At 43.0% G+C, this 26,727-nt stretch overlaps 1 protein-coding gene across 6 annotated transcripts in view; it reads left to right on the top strand.

Annotated features, from left to right (window-relative positions):
* LOC129853652 (protein phosphatase Slingshot homolog 1-like) overlaps positions 1 to 26,480 on the top strand; it is a 62,087-nt gene extending 35,607 nt beyond the window's left edge. For 5 of the 6 annotated variants that reach the window (XM_055919935.1, XM_055919931.1, XM_055919934.1 and 2 more), the window contains 13 exons: positions 337 to 437; positions 12,831 to 12,895; positions 13,505 to 13,626; positions 13,801 to 13,869; positions 15,167 to 15,232; positions 15,636 to 15,830; positions 16,016 to 16,109; positions 16,423 to 16,551; positions 16,965 to 17,011; positions 17,240 to 17,386; positions 17,812 to 18,012; positions 18,206 to 18,923; positions 19,079 to 26,480. In XM_055919935.1, the coding sequence (XP_055775910.1) occupies positions 356 to 437; positions 12,831 to 12,895; positions 13,505 to 13,626; positions 13,801 to 13,869; positions 15,167 to 15,232; positions 15,636 to 15,830; positions 16,016 to 16,109; positions 16,423 to 16,551; positions 16,965 to 17,011; positions 17,240 to 17,386; positions 17,812 to 18,012; positions 18,206 to 18,923; positions 19,079 to 20,194 (3,051 nt within the window). In that variant the 5' untranslated portion in view covers positions 337 to 355 and the 3' untranslated portion in view covers positions 20,195 to 26,480. The remainder of the gene's footprint in view (positions 1 to 336; positions 438 to 12,830; positions 12,896 to 13,504; positions 13,627 to 13,800; positions 13,870 to 15,166; positions 15,233 to 15,635; positions 15,831 to 16,015; positions 16,110 to 16,422; positions 16,552 to 16,964; positions 17,012 to 17,239; positions 17,387 to 17,811; positions 18,013 to 18,205; positions 18,924 to 19,078) is intronic. The other variant, XM_055919932.1, reaches the window with a different exon arrangement.
* The last annotated feature ends 247 nt before the right edge of the window (positions 26,481 to 26,727 follow it).

Here is a 26,727-nt window from a genome sequence, read left to right as displayed (position 1 = left end):
CTCTCAAACCTGTCTTACAGCTGGACTTTTCCTATTTGGTTTAGCGGCAGAAATAGTGGCAGCCAACACCCAAGATTTATCCTTATCTCAGTGCCTGTCTGGGCCTCCTGACCTGAAGCCATATATTAAACACTGTCTGGTCCCAAATATGACTTACCTACTCTCTTTATCTTCATTCCCTCTAACATAGGGCTGTAAAAGGTGTAAGGGTTCTGTTACAGAACTGGAACAGTTTGCACGGTGCTGAACTGTGAGTGACCATGTGGCTCAGTCTGCCCAGATTGTTGCTTGATCCAGAGATCCTAACTGCTCTCTTCATCTGTTGTGCTTTTGCAGCCTGAGCGAGAGCTTCTTCATGGTGAAGGGTGCCGCCCTCTTCCTGCAACAGGGCAGCAGTCCTCAGGACCAGAAAGCTCATCCCCACCACAAACATGCAGGTGAGTACCTACCACACAACCAAAGGACAGGACCCAATGGAAGTTTGGGCTGCCAGGCGAAGTGGGTAAATGGTCCCAAAACTCAGACTAATTAACTTCATTACCCTGTCCATCTTAGATAGTGTTGTTATTGTTTTGTCTGGGTAGCCTATTTGCTGCTTTGTCTGATGAGTGTCTCTACCTGCTGTCCTGGAAAGCACACTAGATGAGTGAGTGCACCCAGGGTTGAGGTGGAGGGATAGTGTCTGGCTGATTATTAGCATGTTCCAGACGTGTCGTGTGTAGCTTAGGCAGATTAGTGGTTAAGTTGTGCTCATTAGTAGGCCTAACTTTGTTCCATATCAATCAAAACAGGACACTGAGGATTTGGCAGTAGTGCTGTCCCCGACAAAAAAAAAAATCTTGGTCGACCGAAAGTCATCTGTTCTTTCGACCAATCAATTTTTAAACATGTCGTTTTCCATATATAGACGCACCCTATGTTTTGTAAAAAATCAGCTATATACAGTGTCAGTCAAAAGTTTGGACACTTTCTCTTTCAAGGGTTTTTATTTTACAACGGGTAATCATACAGATATTGCTCTCGCTTCTCTCACTCTTCATACCCCTCTTGGTTCATTGCTCTCGCTTCTCTCACTCTTCATAGCTCTCTTGGTTCGCTCCTCCTCTACCCCTTTGGACAGGCTGCTTCCTCTATTATCCCCAAGCACTCCCTGGCTTAACAACATACAGCCTCTCCTCGTTGGGGCAGGAAGTCCATCTAAGGCTCGGGGGTGGAGTCAGCAACCTGCAAGATATCTCCCCTCAATTACCACTCCCCTCACTTCTCCCTGCTGTCTGCCACAATATTATTAATATTAGCTTTCTGTGTACATCCAAGGGCAAGCCGTGCTGCCCTGTTCTGAGCCAATTGCAATTTTCCTAAGTCCTTTTTTGTGGCACCTCATCACAGGACTGAACAGTAGTCAAGGTGCGACATAACTAGGGCCTGTAGGACCTGCCTTGTTGATAGTGTTGATAAGAAGGCAGAGCATTGCTTAATTATAGACAGATTTCTCCCCATCTTAGCTACTACTGCATCAATATGTTTTGACCATGACAGTTTACAATCTTAGGGTTACTCCAAGCAGTTTAGTCATCTCAACTTGCTCAATTTCCACATGATTTAGTTGATGTTTAGGGTTTACGGAGGGTTTTGTTCCAAATACAATGCTTTTAGTTGTAAAAATCTTTAGGGAGAACTTATTCCTTGCCACCCACTCTGAAACTAACTGCAGCTCTTTGTTGAGTGTTGCAGTCATTTCAGTCGCTGCAGTAGTTGACGTGTATAGTGTTGAGTCATCCGGATACATAGACACTCTGGCTTTTACTCAGTCAGTGGCATGTCGTTAGTAAACATTGAGCTCGTCTGATGCTTTAAGCTTACGGTTTGATATGTTAAGACAAATGTCTCAAGAGGGCGTCAGAGATCTTAACCTGACCCATCTATCCTCTTCCCGCTCCTGCTGGCTTTAGCAGATTTTGCCATTACTCTCCTGAAGTTGCCGGTAATAGGAACAAGGAATCTGCAACCTTTCTCATGTTGTATGCCCATTTATCTTACCATTTCTACCGATCTGCGTGCCAGTTAAGGTTTTCATATTTTCATGAAACAGTTTAATTTAATTTATAATAACGTCATATCTCAAAATCATTGTCATGTGGTTAATCAAAATTCTATCTTAAGGAAAATTATACAAACCTAAAAAAGTAACTTCCTTCCAAGTGGTTATCAAAAGGGTGAGAGCTGGAAAGATTTTTCAAATAAATTGAGGAACTATTGTCATTCTGAATTGATGTCAAAACAGACTTTTTTTGCTTTCTGTTTGAGGTGAAGAAAACATTACTTTGAAAATCTCCACAGGTCATTAGTGGTGGTGCGCGTTAAGTCAATCAGAAATAATATCAGACCCCCAAATGGGTACATTTATATGCCTACATTTGCTCGCAGGCCAGGTAGCCTATAGGCCTACGCGCGTGCGTGTCCTTACTCAACATTGACAGGAGCGCTTCAAACAAAAGACAATGGACTAAATTGACAGAACTCGTAAATGGAATGGACCAAAACTTGTTTCTCACAAGTGTAGCATAGGTTGTGCACTCTGCAAACAACGTGTCCAGTCAGACAATGAGAATGGGAAGACTGGAATAATAGTATTGAATGCGTTAAAAGACATTACCGTAAACAAAATCACAAACATTGTAGATTAGAAATTATAGGAATTAACGGTAAATGTACTACTGGGGATATATGTAATGGTGAATTGATAGACACTAACAATCAAACGCAAACAATTCACACAATGAAGTTATGAAACAATGAATGTGCACAAATTCATAAGATAGAGCCCATTCTGGAGAGAGATGTGCATTGTGCATCTGGGTGCATGGTCAATCCGACGTTTGCATTGTCCATGCAGCATTTACGGTGAAATGCCCTCAGCAGAGGTCAGGGCATTTATACTTTTTGCACTTTGCGGAGCAGTGCAGAGCTGTTGTCAAGGAAGTGAGTTTGTGTTTATACAGGACGTACCGCCCCCACCTACCATCAACCAATCATGTCAATGCGGAGCTATACATAGCCCTCCGCGTTGTTACAACACTTGGGAGGCACATAGCAATGTGGTACAGAGCTCCATTTGGCCTCTGCATGCCTCTGGAGGCTCCACAATTGCATCACACTTTCCATATGGAGCCTCCGACCACATTTTCGGATCAGGTATAAATTGGCTTTTAGTCTAGGCCTCAGCAATGAATTAGTTCACTGAGATGGGCGCAAATATATATACAGTGCCTTCGGAAAGTATTCAGACCCCTTGACTTTTTTCCCACATTTTGTTACATTACAGCTGTCACGTTCTTGACCTGTTTTTCCTTTTTCTTGTGTTTATTTAGTTGGTCAGGGCGTGAGTTGGGGTGGGTTGTCGAGGTGTTATTTTCTTGTTGGGTTGTTTGTGTTCGGCCGGGTATGATTCTCATTCAGAGACAGCTGTCAATCGTTGTCCCTGATTGAGAATCATACTTTGTTCATTAAAATAACCATGGACACAAACCACTCCGCATATTGGTCTGATCCTTCTCGCCTCTCCTCCTCGTCCGAGGAGGAGGATTACGACGATCGTAACAGCCTTATTCTAAAATGGATGAAATAAATACAAATCCTCAGCAATGTACCCCATAATGACAGTGAAAACAGGTTTTTAGAAGAAAAAAACCCACTTACCTTATTTACATACTGTAAGTATTCAGACCCTTTGCTATGAGACTCGAAATTGAGTTCAGGTGCATCCTGTTTCCACTGATCATCCTTGATGTTTCTGCAACTTGATTGGAGTCCACCTGTGGTAAATTCAATTGATTTGGACATGATTTGGAAAGGCACACACCTGTCGATGTAAGGTCCTACAGTTGACAGTGCATGTCAGAGCAAAAACCAAGCCAGTATTGTGTCGATGCACAGATCTGAGGAAGGGTACCAAAAAATGTCTGCAGCATTGAAGGTCCCCAAGAACACAGTGTCCTCCATCATTCTTAAATGGAAGAAGTTTAGAACCACCGAGACTCTTCTTAGTGCTGGCTGCCCGGCCAAACTGAGCAATCAAGGGAGAAGAGTCTTGGTCAGGGAGGTGACCAAGAACCCAATGGTCACTCTGACAGAGCTCCAGAGTTTCTCTGTGTAGATGGGAGAACCTTGCAGAAGGACAACCATCTCTGCAGCACTCCACCAATCAGGCCTTTATGGTAGAGTGACCAGACGGAAGCCACTCCTCACTAAAAGGCACATGACAGCCCGCTTGGAGTTTGCCAAAAGGCACCTAAAGACTCTGACCATAAGAAACAAGATTCTCTGGTCTGATGAAACCAAGATTAAACTCTTTGGCCTAAATGTCAAGCGTTACGTCTGGAGGAAACCTGGCACCATCCCTGTGGTGAAGCATGGTGGTGGAAGCATCATGCTGTGGGGATGTTTTTCAGCGGCAGGGACTGGGAGACTAGTCAGGACAGAGGCAAAGATGAACGGAGCAAAGTACAGAGAGAGATCCTTGATGAAACTTGCTCCAGAGCACTCAGGACCTCAGACTGGGGCGAAGGTTCACCTTCCAACAGGATCACGACCCTAAGCACACAGCCAAGACAACACAGGAGTGGCTTCGGGACAAGTCTCTGAATGTCCTTGAGTGGCCCAGCCAGAACCCAGACTTGAACCTGATCAAACATCTCTGGAGAGACCGGAAAATAGATGTGCAGTGACGCTCCCCATCCAACCTGACAGAGCTTGAGAGGATATGCAGAGAAGAATGGGAGAAACTCCCCAAATACAGGTGTGCCAAGCTTGTAGCGTCATACCCAAGAAGACTCGAGCCTGTAAGCAGTGCCAAAGGTGCTTCAACAAAGTACTAAGTAAAGGGTCTGAATACTTATGTAAATGTGATATTTCAGTTTTTTTATTTCTAAAAACATGTTTTTACTTTGTCATTGTGGGTTATTGTGTGTAGATTGATGAGTAAATTAAATATTTAATACATTTTAGAATAAGCCTGTAACCTAACAATTTTGAAAAAGTTAAGGGGTCAGAATACTTTTTGAAGGCACTGTATATTTGTTACTGCTCGATTTAAAGACAATCTCGGTCAACCAACAGCCTAATGACCAAACAGTCAACCAGTTGACTAATTGGGGTCAGCCCTATTTGGCAGTCATTTATTTTGTAACCTGGTCATTTATCTGCGAGTCTATTCAAAGCTTCAATGTCTTGCAAAGCCATATGGTATACCTTAGGACCTAGTATAAAAGGATATAAGAGGTTCCAGTGTTTAGTCACCAGTAATGTAAAGCATGATATTTCAAGTATGATTCTGAGGCAAAGGTTTTAATTAGTTAAAAACAAGATCCTGCAGTTGCTTTGGAGAGCTTAACATGCACTCTCAATATCAGAGAACCAAGGAGAGTTTTTTTTTTCTCCCAATGCTGCTCTAGTTTTACTCTGTGAGCTATTATTTTGTTTATTTCATTCCAATTGGTTTCTCATTTTTGGTTTCCTTGTTGAAGTGAATTCAAATTGAATTTGGAATGGTTTGCGTCACCAAGTGAATTGACTGATCTTGAGCACAATCAGGATTGGCTGCTAGCCCGCATTGAGTGATTAAGTTGGTCGGGAGTTACTGGAGGATGCAGTCATGTGTTTCTTGTAGAGAAAGTGCTGCCTGTGGAAAGTGAACAGGCCATTTTTTTTAGGTTGTTTGCTGTAGGACAGAATGTTTTCAAACAGGAATGGATAATCTCCTTAGCCTGGCCTTTGGGTAATGTTTATCCTGTAGCCCACTGCCAGTGAACATTGCGCCTTGTAGTTAGAATACTTAGCGGTGCCCTCAGGTTGTGACGTGACTGATTTCCGATCCATGAGCTGAGGCCACACTGTGCGGTCCCTTCTGTCTGAGTAACCAACCATTGCTGGCCCAAACCTTGGCTGGCCACTATCTTTTGTCAAAGCTGTAACAGTGGCAGGAGATGTCATGAAAACACCACCCAGTGAAGAACTTGCAGAACTTCCAAAACAAAAAGAAAGATACCTGCGTGTCAACTGATGTGGGCCTCAACCAAACCAAATGCCGAGATTAGCATTTGTCTCGGTTGTGAGTCTGAGCTGAGAACTCCTGTAGCCCCTGGCTGTTAAGGCCCAGAACAGTTGCAGAGTAAAGTACTAACTTACTAATACATGTAAATGAATATATGTCTGGACGTGTCTTTATGAGGCGTCTACCTATGGATGCGCCATGAAGCAGGGGAACATGCCCAGAGCCAGCGTGGCGCCGACAGCTGTAATTAAAGCCGCCCAGGAGGAGAGGACATAGTTTGTTTGCCAGTCATCAGAATACCTTGACTGACACATGTTTGGCTGCCACTCTTTACTGATCATTGTAGTGGTTAGGGTTGTCATTTAACGCCGCCATATCGAGTAGCCCTCCATTTTTTGCTGTCTCTCTTAATGTCTCTCTCTACATAACTTAAAAGCATGTCTAATATGTATTGGAGTGCACAATCGTGGATTGATTTGAAAACCAATAGAAGAGTCTTAAAATGTATTCTATAACTCACAGGCAGCCAGTGCAGAGACTTTAAAACCGGTGTAATGTGTGCTCTCCATCTGGTCTTGGTCTGTACACTTGCTGCAGCATTCTGTATGTTTTGCTGTTGACCAATGACTTTCTTGGGTACACCAGACAGAAGAGCATTGCAGTATTACGCCGCTGTCCATTCTGAAGCTGCAACGTAATTTTGGCCATTTTAGTTTCTGAGTGAAAAGTTCTGTTACCGAAATCCCTCATTTGTTTTATGAAAAACATTCCCTATTCCCTCAACCCTGTAAGCATCGTATGCATGTGACCAATAGGGCCTGACCTGTAGTCTATCATAATCACATCAGTAAATTGGTTATAACAAAATCCGAACACAGTAATGGTGACAGAAAAATGGATCCCGAGGATGTGAAAAAGAAAAACGGGCAAATGTTTGTTGGTTTCTCAGGAGGGAAAGTGGAAGTCAGATCTGTGGGAGACATTTGACTTAGTTGTGGAAACGACTGAAGATTAATAAAAAGGAGGGTATATGAGCGAGTGTTGTGTGTATTATGTGCCAAACAATTGCTGTTATTTTAACAATTGCTGTTATTTTTTCATTTTTATGACCATTTAGAACAGTGTAACCAACACTAAATAAGTGTACCAGAGAGAATGTCTAACGGGGGAAAAAATATATAAAGCCTTTATTACAGCAGACTAAAAACAGTTGCATGCATTTGTGAATTGTGGTTTATTTATTGTTTAGGCCAATTATTCAAAGCTCCCTTCATTTAATTTTAAAACTAAAATGCTTGACTGCATTTCACAGCATGAATGTCTCGTGTGCCGTGTGATGGCATGAATGAATGAATGATTGATAAGGTAGAATTTATATTGAATTATAGGCCTAATGATAACTACATTACTTATTATTATAACGATGATCATAATAATAATTGTAATTATAACAAGAAGGAGATCAAGAAAAAGGAGGCTATAGGAGTGAAAGCTACGTGCATATTATGTGTGACAAACAGGTGCTGTTAGATTACAATATTATTTTTCTACCTGTTTGGAACAGTGTAAACAACACCAAATAAATTATAAGTAATACCAATCTGTTCTAACATTATTTTAAAAGCCTTTATTACAGCATAGCAAAGATTAAAAACAGCCGAATCTGTGAAATTGCTTTTTGCCTCATTTTGCTGTTGCATGAGGCTTGGTGCTCACGGAAACAGTAGGCTATTAAACAAACACTCAAACAGGCAACAGAAGCAAGATCTGTCTTATTTATGTAGATATATATGGGTGATTTCTAAAGCCAGGCACATTTAACAGTTAGGCTATTGATTATAGACCTAATTAAATCTCCTCAATTTTCTTAGACAATTAGGCTAAGGCAAGCGCTGTTTCCTCGTCTCTGCTGCCTCCGCCGCTTTGTTCTCAATCCCAATTTGCTGTTTAACTTTGCTATTATGCACATAACAACATAGGGAAAGGCACCAATTCAAGGAAGATTATGGTTCAGAACCGCGGACAGCGACCGTATCCAATGCGGGAGAAAGCGCATTTGTTATAAAATAATATTTGATTTGATTAGTGTTGCATCATTATTTTTTACATAATATAACCTTATACAATTTCAGTATCACATGTCTTAGAGTGATGGACTGTCCCATCCCTGTGGTCTCCGCAATGGATTAGTCCACTGAGATAGGCGCGAATCAGACAGGTGTCTTGTGCACCTTGACAAAAATAAAATGTTTGCGACTGCTCGACCAAAAACATCTTGGTCGACCGACAGCCTATCGACCAAACAATCGACCTGTCGACTAAATGGGTTCAGCCATAGTTGGCTCTAAGATCATTTAAAACTTTAACTAAGGCTGTCTCTGTGCTGTGGTGGGCACGGAAACCAGATTGGATTTTTAAAATAATTGGTACTTAAAAAATAATTTTGCTGTTTCAAAACCAATTTCTCCAGAATTTTGCTTAAGAATGGAAGGTTGGAGATGAAAGAGTGGAAAATTGCTAAGAGCTGAAGAATCTAGATGACTTTTCTTCAGACGGGGTTTCACCATAGCAGTTTTTAATGCATTGGGGAAAGTGCATGAACAGGGAGTGATTTAACAATAGCTTGCACTTATTCAGATATGCAATTAAAAACTGTTTCAAAGACGTGGTGGGGATTCATTTTCCCTACATTTCTTAGGCACTGAGCAAATTTCAGGTCTGCTGAACACAAAACTTGAGATTTGTGAAAAGTCTGTGAACGCTGAGGCTGTACTCGCTTTAAGTTACAGTTTTAAGTGGCCATGTAGGCTACTGTGGCTATTTGATCATAATGTAGGCCTACCAGGGTGTCTTACAATAAAAAACAATGGAGTAAATGCATCCCATAACATTTTAACATGGAAATAGCTGTTCTAGCCTCCCGGGTGGCGCAGTGGTCTAGGGCACTGCATCGCAGTTCGCGCCCAGGCTCTGTCGCAGCCGGCCGCGACCGGGAGGTCCGTGGGGCGACGCACAATTGAGGGTTTGGCCGGCAGGGATATCCTTGTCTCATCGCGCTCCAGGGACTCCTGTGGCGGGCCGGGCGCAGTGCGCGCTAACTAAGGGGGCCAGGCGCATGGTGTTTTCTCCGACACATTGGTGCGGCTGGCTTCCGGGTTGGAGGCGCGCTGTGTTAAGAAGCAGTGCGGCTTGGTTGGGTTGTGCTTCGGAGGACGCGTGGCTTTCGACCTTCGTCTCTCCCGAGCCCGTACGGGAGTTGTAGCGATGAGACAAGATAGTAATTACTAGCGATTGGATACCATGAAAATTGGGGAGAAAAGGGGAGAAAATGAATAATAATAAATAAAAAAAATAGCTATTCTATCGTTCCACCTACAGTAGCAGCCAATGTTTGGTGTTCAATGTAGGACTACATTCCATGAGACTTTTGGAAGAAGAAGAAAAAACATGCAGGGGCTTGACATTGACCTGTGTATCCACTTGTCCTTCAGACAAGGAATTGACTGAGAATGTTGTTGTGTTGTTTGATGCAAGAAACCACTTTACAAAATAAAATGCATTATTATTACCATACCATTATCACAGAGAATCAGAAAAATGTTATTACCCTCTGCCTATTGGCTACTCAAAATACAAAACTGCCCATTTAAGAAGAAAAAATATGCTCTTTACCTGACTCTCTTCAAAGATGTCAAGAAATGTATACGTTTTGTGCTCTCTCACCTATGGCTGACTACAAATGATCTACAACTGAGCTAATGACTCACTAACTAGCAACGGGAAAAATGTGCACACATGGCTACATGCAGCTCTCGCTTTGATCTCAAAACAAGCGCATCTACCCACGACTGCTCATGCTGTAAACACAGTCCAGTTCAAAGTTAATGGTACAGATCAATGGTCTATTTGCTTATAGACCTACTGCAGCTCTGATTGTTTATGCCACACCGGTCTGTGTACAGTATGGGTTGAGTAGTGCTTGTCCATGCAATAGAATCATACACCGATGCGTTCTGCCTACAACACAATCTCTTGCATAGTTAGATTTGTTTCGGTATGCTGCATTGAAAGTGGCTAATATTGTGTGGATTCGATCACAATTGTCACAGTAAAGGGAAACGTAGATAGTGTTAACAGGGAAAACACTTTTCTGAGTCAAGATTACTTTGAGTCAAAATGCAAGCCGAGATCTACCGCTCGTAAGCCTATGCAACATTAACCAATTAAAAACAGTACTTTAGCAATGAGGTTTGTGCAGTAAGCTATAGGCCCAATACATTATCACCACATATTGGCTTTGCTTGAATTGCCCTGCCAATGCATTGTTGTTTGGGCAATTTAAAAAAAGATATATATTTCAAAATTTAAGGTAGGCCATCACACCGGTAATAAATCCGTTGTTGTATTACTTGTGAAGCACAGCTGAGTGAGCATACATTTAAATTATTTGCTTTTTATTTTTATTTTACTGGGCTGATGGTCAGTCTTAGCAGAGGGAGAGAGCAGCAGACTGAGGGTCCGCCTCTCAACATCCCTCCGTTCTACATTTCCTTCAATGACACCGGCCAAAAAGGTACTTCGTCTTCCAGCTGATGGCAAAACTCGAGTCGCACCACATTATTTCTGCCTCGTGCACAAATTCATGTTGTTACTCCTATGAACAGAGAAAGTTAAATATTCCTTGATATTAAAAAAAGACCCAAGCTGCTAATAATAACAACAAAGTAAAGCTATAGTTACACTTCCCTACTCATTAATTACTGCTGTAGTGCTTGTTGAGGCACTGAGTGGAAATAGGAAGAACGTGCATTTAATGACTTATAAAAGTGTTGAATACAAAGTGTTGACAGTGCTGAGTAAGAACTTAAACATTAACTCACTCATAAAAACAGCAACACTTTGCTGTATTTGTTGACAGTCTCTCTTCTAGTCATGGTTTTAAACGTTTTGAAATCTCACAGTATCAACTTTGCTGTAGCTTTCTTTTATGCCTGCTACGTTACTGCGGACATGGTCATCTGAGCCATACGATCAGTCAGCGGTAGGTTTATAGTGCACCTGATTTGCTCTCTGGGCCGCCGGGAAGGCAGAGTTTGTACCTTCAGACACATGAAATGGTTCAAAATGGCAACAGTTTTCCTACCTGGCATGCAGGGCAGCTGAATCGGGTGCACCTACTGTCAACAACCCGAGACAACAAAAAATAGGAACACAACTATCTTTTTTTTTTTTTTTTTACAGAAATTTTGTTTATTTATTTATTTATTTATTTCACCTTTATTTAACCAAGTAGGCTAGTTGAGAACAAGTTCTCATTTGCAACTGCGACCTGGCCAAGATAAAGCATAGCAGTGTGAACAGACAACAACACAGAGTTATGTTCAAAGGGATGTGCAATGTCTGCTTTATTTGAATATTTACCCATCTACCAATAGGTGCCCTTCTTTGTGAGGCATTAGAAAACATCCCAGGTCTTGGTGGTTGAATCTGTGTTTTAAATTCACTGTCGGCTGATGGACCTTAAAAATAATTGTATGTGTGGGGTACAGAGATGAGGTTGTCATTCAAAAACCATGTTAAACACTATTATTGCACAGAGTGAGTCCATGCAACATTTGTGACTTGTTAAGCAAATGTTTACTCAAGGGGGTTGAATACTTATTGACTCTTTTCATTTTTTATTAATTAGTAAACATTTCTAAAAATATAATCCACTTTTGACATTATAGGGTATTGTTTGTAGGCCAGTGACAAAAAAAATCTTAATTTAATCCATTTTAAATTCAGGCTGTAACACAACAAAATGTAAAATGTCAAGGGGTGTGAATACTTTATGAAGGCACGGTATGTGGGTTTTTGGTAAAGGAATTACAAGGCACAAGGTCTCCCGGGTGGAGCAGTGGTCTAGGGCACTGCATCGCAGTGCTAGCTGCGCCACCAGAGTCTCTGGGTTCACACCCAGGCTCTGTCGCAGCCGGCCGCAACCGGGAGGTCCGTGGGACGACGCACAATTGGCATAGCGTCGTCCGGGTTAGTGGTTAGGGAGGGATTGGCCGGTAGGGATATCCTTGTCTCAGTATGTAAAAAATGTAATAAAATGTATGCACTCTACTGTAAGTCGCTCTGGATAAGAGCGTCTGCTAAATGACTAAAATGTAATGTAAATGTAAGGTAATATTTCTTGAAGTTACAGAAAACAATTTCTCCAAAACTAAATATATGTTGATATTAGTTGGCAGGGGTCTTTACGTCAACATTATTGTTTTTTGAAATATTTCTGATACCTTTTAAGACTTTTTCTAAGAGTCCTTTTCCATCTGAATCCAGAAATCAAAGCCTTTACTTATGCCTAATTGTTAAGATGGACAATTAATAAAAAAAAAAATGTGGATATGCCTTCATTTCCCCAAAATATACACTCTTAACTTTAATACCCAATTTGATATGCTCCTATGAACTTCACATGTTGATGTTCATGGATCCTTTTACATGGAAATTCCCAGTTCTGGAGGGCACTGTTCTCTGCTATGTATCCTTTCACGACACTAGCAAATTGTGCCTGCAGCTGCTCACTCACTCAACGAAAGAGTGCATTAAGTTGTCGTTTATGTTCTCACTCAACATCCATTGCCCATGCCATGATGAGTGATGTTCAGTTTCTTAATGTCAAAGATTTATTTCATATGACTAAGATGTATTTATAATCACAATAAACCATGTTATCTGATGACACTAACCAACCAGGTCTTTATTTTTTTCTGTTCTTCTCTTTCAACAGGAGACTTACCTCAGCACCTGCAGGTGATGATCAACATTCTTCGCTCAGAGGACCGAATCAAACTGGTAAGAGACAACACACACACACACACACACACACACACACACTTCCCCACAACCCTGGCCAGTGACTAACCACCTGGCACCATGACATAGTCAACCTGCCTGAATGCTTTTTATTGTGTACTAAAGACTTTATTTTTTTTATTTCACCTTTGTGTACTAAAGACTTGTTTGCTCACTGTAATTATTAGATAATGAGAACATGTTTGAACTCACACAGAAGAGCATTACCAAGTGTTTCCATGGTGTCTGGAAAATGGAGAGTTTATTAGTTTATCTACCACTATGTTCTCACACTCCATTGGAATGATGCCTCCCATGTATTAACAAACTGTTTTTGACTGTGAGGAGATTACTTTATAGGATTGGAGTGTATGTGTGTGTTACGGTTGGACTGTGTGGGTGTTATGCCCATGTCTTGTGCGTGTGGAATTAAATGATGCAGCAGCCCATGTGTCCCTGCAGTCAGACTGTGTGTACCCTCTATGTTCAGAGTCAGTTTGTATTACCTTTTTATCAGATCACATGTTGGGAGAGGTGCGTGGACAGGTAGGCAATGTAGCCTCGTTGTTTGTGAAAGAGTTGATGAAACTGTCACGTCCCCTGCTACAGGCGGTGCGGCTGGAGAGTGCCTGGTCAGACAGAGTGCGTTACATGGTGGTGGTGTACACTAGCGGACGACAGGACACAGAGGAGAACATCCTGCTGGGCATAGACTTCAGCGACAAGGACAGGTGTGTATGGGTCTGGGCCTGGGCCAGCTTGTGTGTGTGTCTCTTTCCTCACTTACTATGGTCGTCCTTGATGCCAGCTGTTAGACCCTTGTTGTTGTTGTAGCAGCATCTCCATTTGAAGTCAAACCAGGTGTGTTGATCTGCTGGGAACGTGTCTTTTGGTGTTGTTCCCAGTAAAAGCTGCTCTGTTGGCATGGTGCTGCCTCTGTGGAGTGACACCAAGATCCATCTGGATGGAGACGGGTGAGCAAGTCCCCCATACACATACAATTGTTCTGTATCTGTGACCCCTCTTGTTAAGTTCATGTTTTAAGTATCCCTGTATTTCTGTTATTACGGGGCTATCACTCAGTCAAGAGTGCGCATGCGCAGGAAGTAGGTTGGTTGTTGGACCTAGCCTTGAGTGTTATGGCTACCTTGTAGTGTGTTCATATAGTATAGTAAACTTTGTTAAACTGGAACCTTGTCGTTGTGTCATTTCAAGTTAACATTGGTAGCAGAGGATGGTTGCAACTTGGCATCTAACACAAAACACGCCACTGTACAAACCATTCATGAGGCAAACAAAGTTGTTCGTAAACTGAAATCACAAAAAGTGACTAAAGTTTCAGCATGTTGGAATAGATGACTCTTTGAAACTAGTTGTCTTCAGTGATGCTTCGCTAGGTTAACACTGGTGGGACAAAACGGCACTTTCTACCTGTAGTTTGTGTCACTGTCAACTACTCATTAGTTGATGCTGGGAAGTCAACCAAGTCTGTCAGAGAAAAGACTTTGAGATTAGCAGCATCAAGGAACTTATTCAAGCACAGAGAATCCAGCGGATTCTGTGGTCAACCACAAAGGAAAAGCTTGCTGACTGTCTGACTAAAAAAGGAGCATCCGGTCTTGTGCTCCTATAGGCTCTCAGTAATGGAAAGTGGCAGCTTGAGTAATACAAATAAAAACTGTCACACAACCCATTTGTAATGGGGAATCTTGAATAATACTTGGACATTTAATTATGTTGTTATGTTGTTGATGTTTTATTTGTCTTTAAAGAAAAGGGGGAGATTGTTAAGTTCATGTTTTAAGTATCCCTGTATTTCTGTTATTACGGGGCTATCACTCAGTCAAGAGTGCGCATGCGCAGGAAGTAGGTTGGTTGTTGGACCTAGCCTTGAGTGTTATGGCTACCTTGTAGTGTGTTCATATAGTATAGTAAACTTTGTTAAACTGGAACCTTGTCGTTGTGTCATTTCAAGTTAACACCTCTTTCAGACTACAGCCCCCTGCTATACACTCTGGAGAGAAACAGCTCTGTTTGCTTAACGCTGTAATAACTGGAATACCTGTAACTGGAAAAGCTGGAATACCAATAACTGGAATACCTATAACTGGAATACCGGTACAGAAAAAGACACTGAGCTCAGCACAGGCTAATGTGCTAAAATACCTTTAACCTCCACATGTGTTTTGATAGAGAGTTATGTTTTAGTGGTTACTAGGTATGAATCAGTGTGTGATCAGGGAGTCATTGCCTGTCTTGTGTCTCCCTCAGGGGTTTCAGTGTGAACACAGTGAGCCGGAATCATGTCTTCAAACCTGTGTCTGTACAGGCCATGTGGTGAGTAGACACAACCGTAGGAATGACTGCTTAATACATTGTTGTTAATGAAGCAATCCCACATCAATACATTGGCTGCTGAATTCATATCAGACCACACGGTTGAGGCATTTCAAAATACTCTGCCAAATACTGGTGTAGAGATGCAGGTGCATGCATCAATCAATCAATCAAATGTATTTTATATTTCCCTTTTTACATCAGCAATTGTCACACAGTGCTTTACAGATACCCAGCCTAAAATGAATGCCATTTGTTCATGTGAATCAGCTCATTACCCATTAAATGCCTATTGGTAGAAAATTATTATACTGCACCAAATTTCTCCCAGAGTAACAAAGATGGTTGATTGAAGATAAATTGACCCACTTTGACCAGTGTCTCTTTCTAACCCCTGTCCCAGGTCGGCTCTGCAGATCCTCCACAAGGTGTGTGAGGTGTCCCGCAGGTACAACTACTTCCCCGGGGGCATGGCCCTCACCTGGATGGGTTACTATGAGAGCTGCATCGCCTCAGAGCAGAGCTGCATCAACGAGTGGAACGCCATGAGAGACCTGGAGACCTTGCGGCCTGACTCCCCCACCATGTTTGTCGACAAGTGAGTCTACAGAAATAGCAAATGGATATGAAATAACGTGAATAGTTTCACACAAAGTCAAACATGTAGAACGAGATAGACAGTATAGGAAAAGTGTGATGGTCTGCTGGTCCTGACTGACCCATTGACTGAGAGTAGAGCAGTGTGCTGATGAAGCCTCTGTGTGTCTGTCTCTGCTGATGCAGGCCCACAGAAAGGGAGCGGACAGAGTGCCTTATCAAAGCCAAACTCCGTAGCATCATGATGTTCCAGGACCTGGAGAACGTTACCTCTAAACAGGTAAGCAGCGGGGAGGGATGAACTAAATGCACACATTAGCTGCGTGCCCTCCCTTTATAGTGCACTACTTTTGACCAGGCCAATAGGGCTCTGGTCAAAAGAAGTGCACAAAATATGGAATAGGGTGCCATTTGGGACAAGGTATTGAAAACAAACATCTTTGCATTACAGCCTTAACTGACTTGTAGTGTACTCTTCAGTCAATTTCGACCAGACATTATTTGATGTATTTGAAACTGTAGTCAGGAATATTACAAGTACAAATGGTAGAATATCAAATGGTTGAGAGTTGATGAGTTTGCTGTCCCCTCAGATCCGGACGGAGCTGGAGCAGCATATGAGCTGTAACCTGATGCAGTACAAGGAGTTCATCGACAACGAGATGCTGCTGATCCTGGGCCAGATGGACAAGGCAACACTCATATTTGACCACCTCTATTTGGTTAGTCACCTGGCAACAACTCCTTATCCAGAACTGCTTGGAACCGCTCAAACTATAGCTTGGTCCCAGATCTGTCTCTGCTCTTCCCAGCTCCATTGCTGTCATTGGAATGACAATAAGTGAGAAGAAGTTGGCATGCTAGCACAAACAGGCTGGCACTCAGGCTACTCAAACTCTGCTTAATCTGATGAATCAAGTGCATTTCATAAGTTTTCTCATTGTTTGAGGTCGAATTATCTATTTGTCTCAATGAGATTTGGCCTGCTGAAGCCATGCTATTTGGCTGATAGTGCTAGAAAAAGTTGTACTCTGGAAGAGCAACATTTGGACAGCCATAACTGTTCAGCATGTGGAGGAATTGACTGTGTGTTTATGTGCAGTTAAGTCTGACATTTTTCCACGTTTGTTTGCAGGGATCTGAATGGAATGCCTCCAATCTGGAAGAGCTTCAGGACACTGGGTAAGTACAGCCTTTTGCTCGCTTCCAAGCATTTCTATTCCATAGTGAATCCGTTATTGGCTGTCATGTCTCCAACACTGTCAATGGACTTTTTCAGAGGCACTAAAGTTGTCACGAACATGATTAGTTGTCACGAAGGTTGTCTCATCGATTAGAACATAGATTAGTCATTGGTGTGAGTCAGAATATTGTGGGAGTATTATGGGGTAGTGTCTGTCTCTTCACCAGGGTGGGCTATATCCTCAACGTCACCAGGGAGATAGATAACTTCTTCCCAGGAACATTCTCCTACCACAACATACGGGTCTATGACGAAGAGGATACAGACCTGCTGGCCCACTGGAACGAGACATACAACTTCATAGTTAAAGCAAAGTAAGTCATGTTTGTCTCGAAACAGGTAAGAGGGATGGAAAGGACAGAGATATTGCGAGGGATAGAGCTGATAAAGCAAGCTATTCTTTACCATAACACACTCCTGTATAATCCTTTTTTTTATTCATACGTTGGTAGTACATGTATCTTCTTGCTGTTTCACTTGAGGTACAGTAATAGTAGCTTACAGAGAACTGTGAGTGACTTGACTGGGGTGTAATTAGGGTAATTCGAGGCAGTGTAGGACCAAGTCTGTGACCAAAGTTGTCCTAGAGAAGGAAGCTGAAGATGGTTACCACTAGCAACACAAAGGCTGTCATTACCTTTGCCACAGACAGAGAACAATCATTTGAGTGACAGAACTGGCAGAGGATTCTAGTCTGATTATCCTAACTACTCTACATTCATGGTGTTAACCCTACCAGAAAGAACCACTCCAAGTGTCTGGTCCACTGTAAGATGGGTGTCAGCCGCTCAGCCTCCACCGTTATTGCTTACGCCATGAAGGAGTATGGTTGGTCACTGGAGAAGGCCTTCAACTTTGTCAAGCAGAAGAGAAGCATCACACGGCCCAACACAGGCTTCATGAGACAGCTGGCTGAGTACGAGGGCATCCTGGACGCCAGGTACAGTCACACTCGACTACACCCTCTGTAATTACCATAGCCCAGATCAACTAGGGTAGCCCAACAAGGGATCAAAGCACTGAAATAGTGCCCTAGGTTATAGAGTTTGCTGTATGTTCTATGTGTATTATCCAAGCATATCTCCCATGCTCCTCATTGCCCCCCCACCCCCACCTCTTTTGTCCACTTCCAGTAAGCAGCGCCACAACAAGCTGTGGCGTCCTGACCGCCCCGACCCAGACTGTGACCTCCATGAGGGCCAGCAGGCCCAGTGCTGTGGGGGGGAGTACCCAGCGAACCGGACCCCTGAGCCGGGGATGTCCCCCTGCTATGAGGAGGCTCTTGAGGAGAAGGGGGCGGCATGTCCCCTTTCCCCCTGCAGGATGATCAGTCTGGAGGTAGACCCCGCCTACAACAACTACTACTTCCGCAGGCTGTCTGACTCGGCCCTGGACAGTGACCCCTCCACGCCGGTGCGCGCTCCGCCCCTCCTGGACATGGAGCGGGTCTTCATAGAGATTGAGGACGTGGAGCGCGACGCCCTGCTGGATGACGAGGCCTTTGAGGGGCGAGAGGGCCTGCCGCTGCCACACTTTGGGCTGGCTGGGGTGGGGACGGCGGCCCAGACCTCTTGCCGAGGACCAGAGTCCCTGGAAGAGCTGCGCCTGCGTCTGGAGTTCAGCACCGTAGAGGAGGAGGATGAGGAGGAGGTTCAGAAAGATGAGGCAGAGATGGAGGCGTTAGCACAGCCAGGAGGAAGAGTGGGGAGTGCAGGAGGAGGTGATGGTGATGGAGAGGTAGAGATGGTTCAGGAAGAGGAGGGAGAGAAGGAGGGCAATGGGCTGGACCTGGTAACCCTGAACCAGAACTCCAACAATAACAACCACTTTAATACCCTGTCCAGCCTCAATGTAAGTGGGAGCGGTTTTCATTATGGTGACTTCTGTCTCTGTAATATACAACCAATTCATATGTATATATAATAGCTCATAATAAATAGATAACTACATTAGTAAAGAGTAATGATTATTCTTTGTTTCTGACTTCTTGTTTCCCCTCTGTTTAGGACACTGCTCCTTCCAAACCCGCTCACCCAGTCAAGCCTTCAGCTCTCTCGCGATCAGACAACAAGCCCAGCCATAACATGGATTCACTGACCCAGGATGCTGATCTCAGCCTTAACCCCACACACCTCCCCAGCGTGCCCAGTGTCTCTGTGGAGGTCCCAAGTGCCACTCTCCCTCTCCCACTTACCTCCCCTGACACACCCTGTACCCCCAGCCTGCTGCACCCCTGTGGCCCTCTGTGTGACTGTGCCAACTGTGCTGCTCCGCCCTCTACACCTCTGCCTGATGCCCAGGACTCCCCCTGCTCTCTGACATCTGAGGACATAGCTGGTGAGGCCAAGGGTGAGGAAGGGGAGCTTTTAGGGGTCTCTGAGCCTCTCCCTGTCCCAGAGCTGCTGGGACTGAACCTGGAGGAGAAGAGGCCGGTGGTGGCCTGCTACGTGGCCCAGCAGCAGGAGACTCTAGTGCAGCTACAGAGGTCAGGGCTGGTCCGCCGGAGGGCAGAGAGGCTGGAGAGGCTGTCAGGTCTGTCCCAGGAGGGGCTTCATCCCTTGGAGCCTCTAGACAGCCCCCACTCAGGAGCCAGGGAGGGCCCCAGTCCTGTGGAGGTGGAGGAGTTCTCAGCCTTCCCAGAAGACTTCCCCAAGTCCTCCACACCATGCCCAGTGCCCCTAGAGCTGCTGGTGGTTCCTCTGACTAACGAGGCCCTGCTGGGTGCAGTGGGCTCTGGGGGGCTGACGCCCAACTCTTCCCCCCATGGCTCCACACTGACACGTAGCTCCAGCAGTGACAGCATCCGCAGCGTCAGGGGCAAACCCGGACTGGTGCGCCAGAGGGCTCAGGAGATCGAGACCCGCATGCGGCTGGCCGGCCTCACCGTGCCCTCAAGCCTCAAACGCTCCAACTCACTGGCCAAACTGGGCAGCCTCAACTTCTCGGCTGAAGACCTGTGCTCTGTCTGCTCCTCGGATGCAGGCACCCTCCTGCTCCTCTCTCTTTCCCCAGAGCCAGGCCTACAATGGGAGTGCCCCTCCACCTCTTCCTCCACCCAGCCCAGAGCACACAGGGACCAGACCACCCCAGAGAGAGCACTGTCCGGGGGTCCCAGGAGCTGACAGGAAGGATGGAGGGACACTCCTCCACCCATCCCTCCATCCCCCAATCTGAGCTGGGGAGGGTCACACAGATTTTGGAGAGGGGAGAGGGACAGTCTTAAAAAACAAATGTGTATATAGAATTATACATGTATAAATAAACATTTTAATAATATAAATATATATATTAATATAAATCCACATCATATTTAAGGAAAAATAAACAGAATCCAAATATTATACCATAATTCAGACGGTATCTTGGTTGAAGGCTGCTCGGTATCTTGGTTGAAGGCTGCTCGGTATCTTGGTTGAAGGCTGCTCGGTATCTTGGTTGAAGGCTGCTCGGTATCTTGGTTGAAGGCTGCTCGGTATCTTGGTTGAAGGCTGCTCGGTATCTTGGTTGAAGGCTGCTCGGTATCTTGGTTAAAGGCTGTTCTTGCATGGAGGGCAATGAATGTGTGCGCAAAGATGAATCTCATACAGAAGACCTGGTCTCCATCAGGACTTAAAGTGGTTTTCATGTCTGGTCCTCTGCCTTTCTAGCTGTCCAGAGATCAGAGTTACAGCTTCATCATTATCATAATCATTATCATCACCATCATATACCCTGCCTTTCACAAGCAGATACATTTTGTTTTTATCACAGACTTTATCATCACAATTTGTTGTTTACTTTTCCATTGGTTAATGTTAATTGTGGTGTATTTTGATTAAGTGCTGCCTTAGTCAGAGTTGATCATCAGATGATATTGATTTTGCGCTATCATTGGGTATAGAGCTCCCGAAGTTTCACCATGTGCTGAAAACAAAGGGGAGAAGTGGGTATAGTTGTCTGTGTTGTATTTGTCACTGCTATCTTGGGTTCAGTAAGCAATATGAGACGCACATAGACCGTAAACTTGTCATAACACAAACAGCACCATTAATTCTGTGTGCATCATGTATTTTGGAGAGAAATGTCGCGATAGGTCAAATGTATGTGACATCATCATATCGGGTATGCTAAAATGTTTTCTTCCTCTTTTCACCTCAGTGTTAATGACTATCCGTTACAGGTTGGAGGCTGTTACCAACGATGTGATATTAGAAATGTATTTAAAAAATCATACAAGCATAGAATCTAGCTCCTCTGCTTCTGAGCCTGCGTTGTATTTAGGTATTTGCATAAAAAAGTTAATCAATCAGATTAATTTTGGATGAGCCAAATATATATCAGAAATCATTTTCAAACAATTCAGATCCCAAAACATAGAATACAAAAACAAAAACACCATAGCCCCCTCCTGTAAGTACTGCAGTGTGATTCCACTTCTGTAAGAAAAGTAATTCCTTCATCCTAGTCCCCTCCATTTCTGACGCTTTCATGCTATAATGTCCTCCAAGCTTCCAACATGTCCCCGTGTCAAAACATCCAGGTATCATTCCAAGAATCTTCTGGGACCATTCAACCTCTGTGACACCGCGGTGAAGTGGTGCTTTTCATTTTGTTCAAGTAGTTCTACAGACCCCGCTCTTGTCAGGTGAGAAGTTCACATGCTTTATCATAGAGATCCTACATCTCTACGGGCTGTATGTTGTATCTATATAGGATCTCTACATGCTGTATGTTGTATCTATATAGGATCTCTATGGGCTGTATGTTGTATCTTTATAGGATCTCTACAGGCTGTATGTTGTATCTATATAGGATCTCTATGGGCTGTATGTTGTATCTATATAGGATCTCTACAGGCTGTATGTTGTATCTAAATAGGATCTCAACGGGCTGTATGTTGTATCTATATAGGATCTCTACAGGCTGTATGTTGTATCTATATAGGATCTCTACGGGCTGTATGTTATATCTATATAGGATCTCTACAGGCTGTATGTTGTATCTATATAGGATCTCTACAGGCTGTATGTTGTATCTATATAGGATCTCTACGGGCTGTATGTTGTATCTATGTAGGATCTCTACAGGCTGTATGTTGTATCTATATAGGATCTCTACGGGCTGTATGTTGTATCTATATAGGATCTCAACGGGCTGTATGTTGTATCTATATAGGATCTCTACAGGCTGTATGTTGTATCTATATAGGATCTCTACGGGCTGTATGTTGTATCTATATAGGATCTCTACAGGCTGTATGTTGTATCTATATAGGATCTCTATGGGCTGTATGTTGTATCTATATAGGATCTCTACGGGCTGTATGTTATATCTATATAGGATCTCTACAGGCTGTATGTTGTATCTATATAGGATCTCTATGGGCTGTATGTTGTATCTATATAGGATCTCTACAGGCTGTATGTTGTATCTATATAGGATCTCTACAGGCTGTATGTTGTATCTATATAGGATCTCTATGGGCTGTATGTTGTATGCAGGGTAGTCCGTAGTTGTCTGGTTTATAGTCTTAATATGGTTGTCTCCTGAGCCCCCCATACTGTACCTGGACTCTCACCTGAGATTCAACAACAGTAGAGTACATGAGAATGATATGATGACACAGCCAAAGGGGCCGGAGAAAGCCATTCGCTTAACAACATCTTGCAGCTCCTTTCTACCCTCCCTTCCCAACATGGATTAGCCTGTGTCTAGGCCTGGATTTACCCGTGTAGTTGTACAGGTTCTTTCTGAGACTGGCTACACTAAACACTAATCTTATTAGGGGTAGCGAAGTAGTAGCGAAGCTGAGAGAAACCCTATTGTATTTGTTGCCGTTCATTGTTATACCGGTTCTTTCCGCAAGGAAAAGTAACATGCAAATTCCTGTGTAATGGTAGGGCTGAGGAGGGTACAACTTGGCATGATGGGAAAGGCCCATAGTCCACACCGTTTCATGTAATGCCACGCCAGGGCCTCATGGTGGCGCTATATCAAGCGCTTGAAATTGCACATTTTGAAAGGTCATGCGCCTTATCCCATGTGACCTATAGTCCTGAAATTTAGTACACAGGTTTCTCTCCTCACAAGGAACACATTTTCCTCAAGATCCCATAAGGTCCGCTATGATGGATTTTCTGCCATTTAGAATTTTTTGAAAAACACTTAAATTAAATCTCCTCCGGAACCACTGGGCCGATCAGGTTGAAACTTGATTTATAGCATCTATGGACCAAGGTCTCTCAATACAATATTTTCCTGGCTAGCATCTGAAAGAACATGAACCAATAAACATCCAAGTGGGTGTGACCTGGCACATAAATGCATAAAAATCTGACACGGTTATTCGTATTGTAACAACTTGCTATACATGTTCAAAACACTGTCTGAACTTAACGTATGCAAGCACATTTAGATCGACCACACAGTGGCTAGAATTGGCACATATTTACATCGCTTGATCTGTTTGATTTAGTCGTGAAATTTGGCACACATGCTCAGGGAGGCGAGTCTTGCTAAACTGTAGAGTATGGTTCTGTTTGGCCGCATGGGGGCGCTGTTGGACATGAAAAATAATACATGCGAGCTCATTGGCTTATAGCGGCCATATTGTTTGAGCTAGAGTCTTATTTGAAGACGTGTCTATAGATGCTAAATACCAAATTTGGTGCTGATCGGTCCAGCGGTTCTGGAGAAGATGTTTAAAGTAGTCAACATTTGAAAGGTCCAAAATACATCAAAAGTATGTTGCATGATCTGTTGGATTTTGAGTTCTGATATTTGGAAAGCGTGGGAAGGAGTACAGAAGTGGCTCGCCCTCGGGTGACGTGTTTAATTTGCTCTGGAGCCATAGCTTGAACCCCGGCATGGCTGCTTGCAGCTATATGTTAAACTGCTCTCAGTCAGGTTTATAATTTGAGCAGGGAACTCACAGGATTCCCCACCTCCGTAACTTCTTTTTGATCCACGCTTGTCTGTAATCATGTCCTTTATTGCGTCTGAGAACTGAGTTGTGCTGCATAATTGAATTTGTGAGCAGTTGCATTGGGAGTTGTACAAAGTCTTCTTTAGGATCCAGAGAACGTTTTTCTCTGATCTTTCCTCTGAGGGTCACACCATTCCTCATGCATGAAGTCACAAGAGCCATGTGCCATTTCACTTCCATCATTCTTCTTTCTCTCCCTCTTCCTGTATCACTACTGCTGTTCTGAAAGTGTCCCACTGACTATTTCACATTCTATGTCACCCAATTCATTCCACTCAGCTTGTCTTCATCTATAAGTGAAAAGAATAGAGGTTCTTTATGCAACATCTTGCTACTTTGCCATATGTTTTTTTACAAAAATGTTGCAGTCAAATATTTTGTTTTGAAATGATTTTTTAAGTTCAGTATTTGTGTGTTTGTGCATGAGAGTGGTTACATGGTTACTGTGAACTATTTATGAGAAGTGAAAATAAACTTTAAAGACATGAATAGGTTCATATTGCACATGCATTTCTCCCACAAGTATGAGAGCACATGAAGTATGTACTGTATGTTAATATGTATGTACAGTAGTTGATGATGTTACAGAAGATACTGCTGTATAGTACTGTTTGTATGTGTCTGGTAACATGGAGAGCACAGACTTAATTCTTCCCAATGACTCCAGTTCCTGTGCGGACACACACACTGTTACTGCAAGCAGTGTCCTTACAGTTTTAATCAGTTGTACTGTGTGTGTGTGTTTGTGTATGTATGTACATATGCTATTTTATTGAAATGCTGTGTCAGAGATGCCTGTTTTTATTTTTGGTTCTATTGGGCACAACCCATACAGCCACTTACCGCTGAAATCTTGACCTCAAAGAAAGTGTTCAATTAGCTGGCACATTGCCTCTGTCTACCCAGGGTTCTCCCCAAAGAATGTAATAGAGGCGCTGTGCCACCTTGTGGACTAGCTGCGCCACTATGTAATATTTAGTTAAGTCAATTAAAAATAAACATAGTACTTTATTTGTTATCATATACGATTTTTGGGAGGTCTAGATTGCAGTAAATGGCAGTTACAGGTGTTTAAAAAATGCCAAAGTTCCTGGGGAGAACCCTGCTACCATGATAACATTTATGATGCACTATCAAGGAAAAGATACTGTGTAAAAGTGTGTATTTGTTGTGGCACACAGAAACACTGATGTGCACATATACAGTACCTCTGTACTGTAGAGATGGCTCTGTAATGTTTCTCCCCAGTTTACACCCTTGCTGCTTTCATTACAGGATGAGGGTTTAGTTGCCGTTTTTCCTTCTCCGCTGTACAGTAGATCTCAGAAGGCAGAACGATGGATGTGCTTCCCAGGTGCAAGGCCAACATCTCTGGACAGCAGGGCTGTCCTATGGTGTGTGAATGTGTGTGCAATCATGTAATATGCACACTGGTTAAAATGTGAGTGGCAATCTGGTCCCTTTTAAAAATGTATGCCAACCTCTGTTGTGGAGTGTGTTCAGTGTGGCGTCTGATGCTGCACACAGTGCAGATGGCGGTCCTTAGTGGTATATGAGTGTGTGAGCCATTAGTCCACATCCATTTAGGTTTGATTTATGGACACACAAGTGCCTTAGCCGGGAGACCAGAGGCATAGAGCAGTGTGTGTGTGTGTGTGGAGCTGCCAGTATTTCAGAGGGTTTGGATGGAAGGGTAGATGCATGATGGGACACTCTGTGGCAAGACTTCCCTTTCGCTTTAGTAGAACAATAGCCCTGCATTTCGTTTCAGTTCTTTCATTGTTGTTATTTCTCGTAATAGACTTCGATGTGAAACAAGAATCTGAAACCTGGTGTTCCTTTATTTTTTAACCTTCTGGTACATTCTTTGATTTGAAGAGGAATAAAACTGAATCTACTCTTCTCTTCCTTATCACGTTCACATGTCTATCAGGGTTGCCGAGACGGGATCTTGACTCCAAACTTGTTCGTGCCCTTTAAATGTGGAAGAAGACCAAAGTTCTATCCATGGGTGTTGTCACTAAATAGAGACACCATTGAAGCTGTTAAAAGATACAAAATGAGAATCAGAAATGTCTTTTATTTATGTGTGTCTGTGATCTCTGTTACATCTTATGTATTGCACTTTTGGGAGAAACAGAAGTGATACAGTGGAATCATCCGCATTGTGTCATACCGATAGATGAGTGTTCCTATCACTAATGGTTTATGAAGCTTCTCATAGGCTTAAAGTCAAACCAATTTGGCAAAGATCACAGTGATAGGTTGCTCCACATTATTTTTATTTTTTTTACAATTTCTCTTTTTTTATATTGAAGTATGCAGTAATTTTTTTGTACTGTAATTTTGCTGTAGTTTGAATGCATATTGCACTTTTTTTTATTTTTACATTTGTTAAAATAATGTACTGTATGTGTTTATGAAAATAAATGTTTTTTCATGCTGTCACAGTATTACATTTTTCTTCAACATTTTTTGTTGTCATATCTCCAAACTACTACTGTTTGAGACATTAGATCCACAACATAGCCTTTGATCTGCTAATTCACAGACAAACAGTTACACAGCAGGGAGAGGAGGCATGTGGTATCACAATCCCTGTCTTAGGATATATTTAATTTCTCCTGACATTGAACATGAAGTCACAAAGAGAGATGTGGTAATAAATCCTCTCCCAGTGACAGAAGACTG

The sequence above is a fragment of the Salvelinus fontinalis genome, chromosome 4 (genome assembly GCF_029448725.1).
Source record: "Salvelinus fontinalis isolate EN_2023a chromosome 4, ASM2944872v1, whole genome shotgun sequence".
NCBI lineage: Eukaryota > Metazoa > Chordata > Actinopteri > Salmoniformes > Salmonidae > Salvelinus > Salvelinus fontinalis.
The sequence above is the reverse complement of the archived record's forward strand: the minus strand, read 5'-3'. Positions and strand labels throughout refer to the sequence as shown.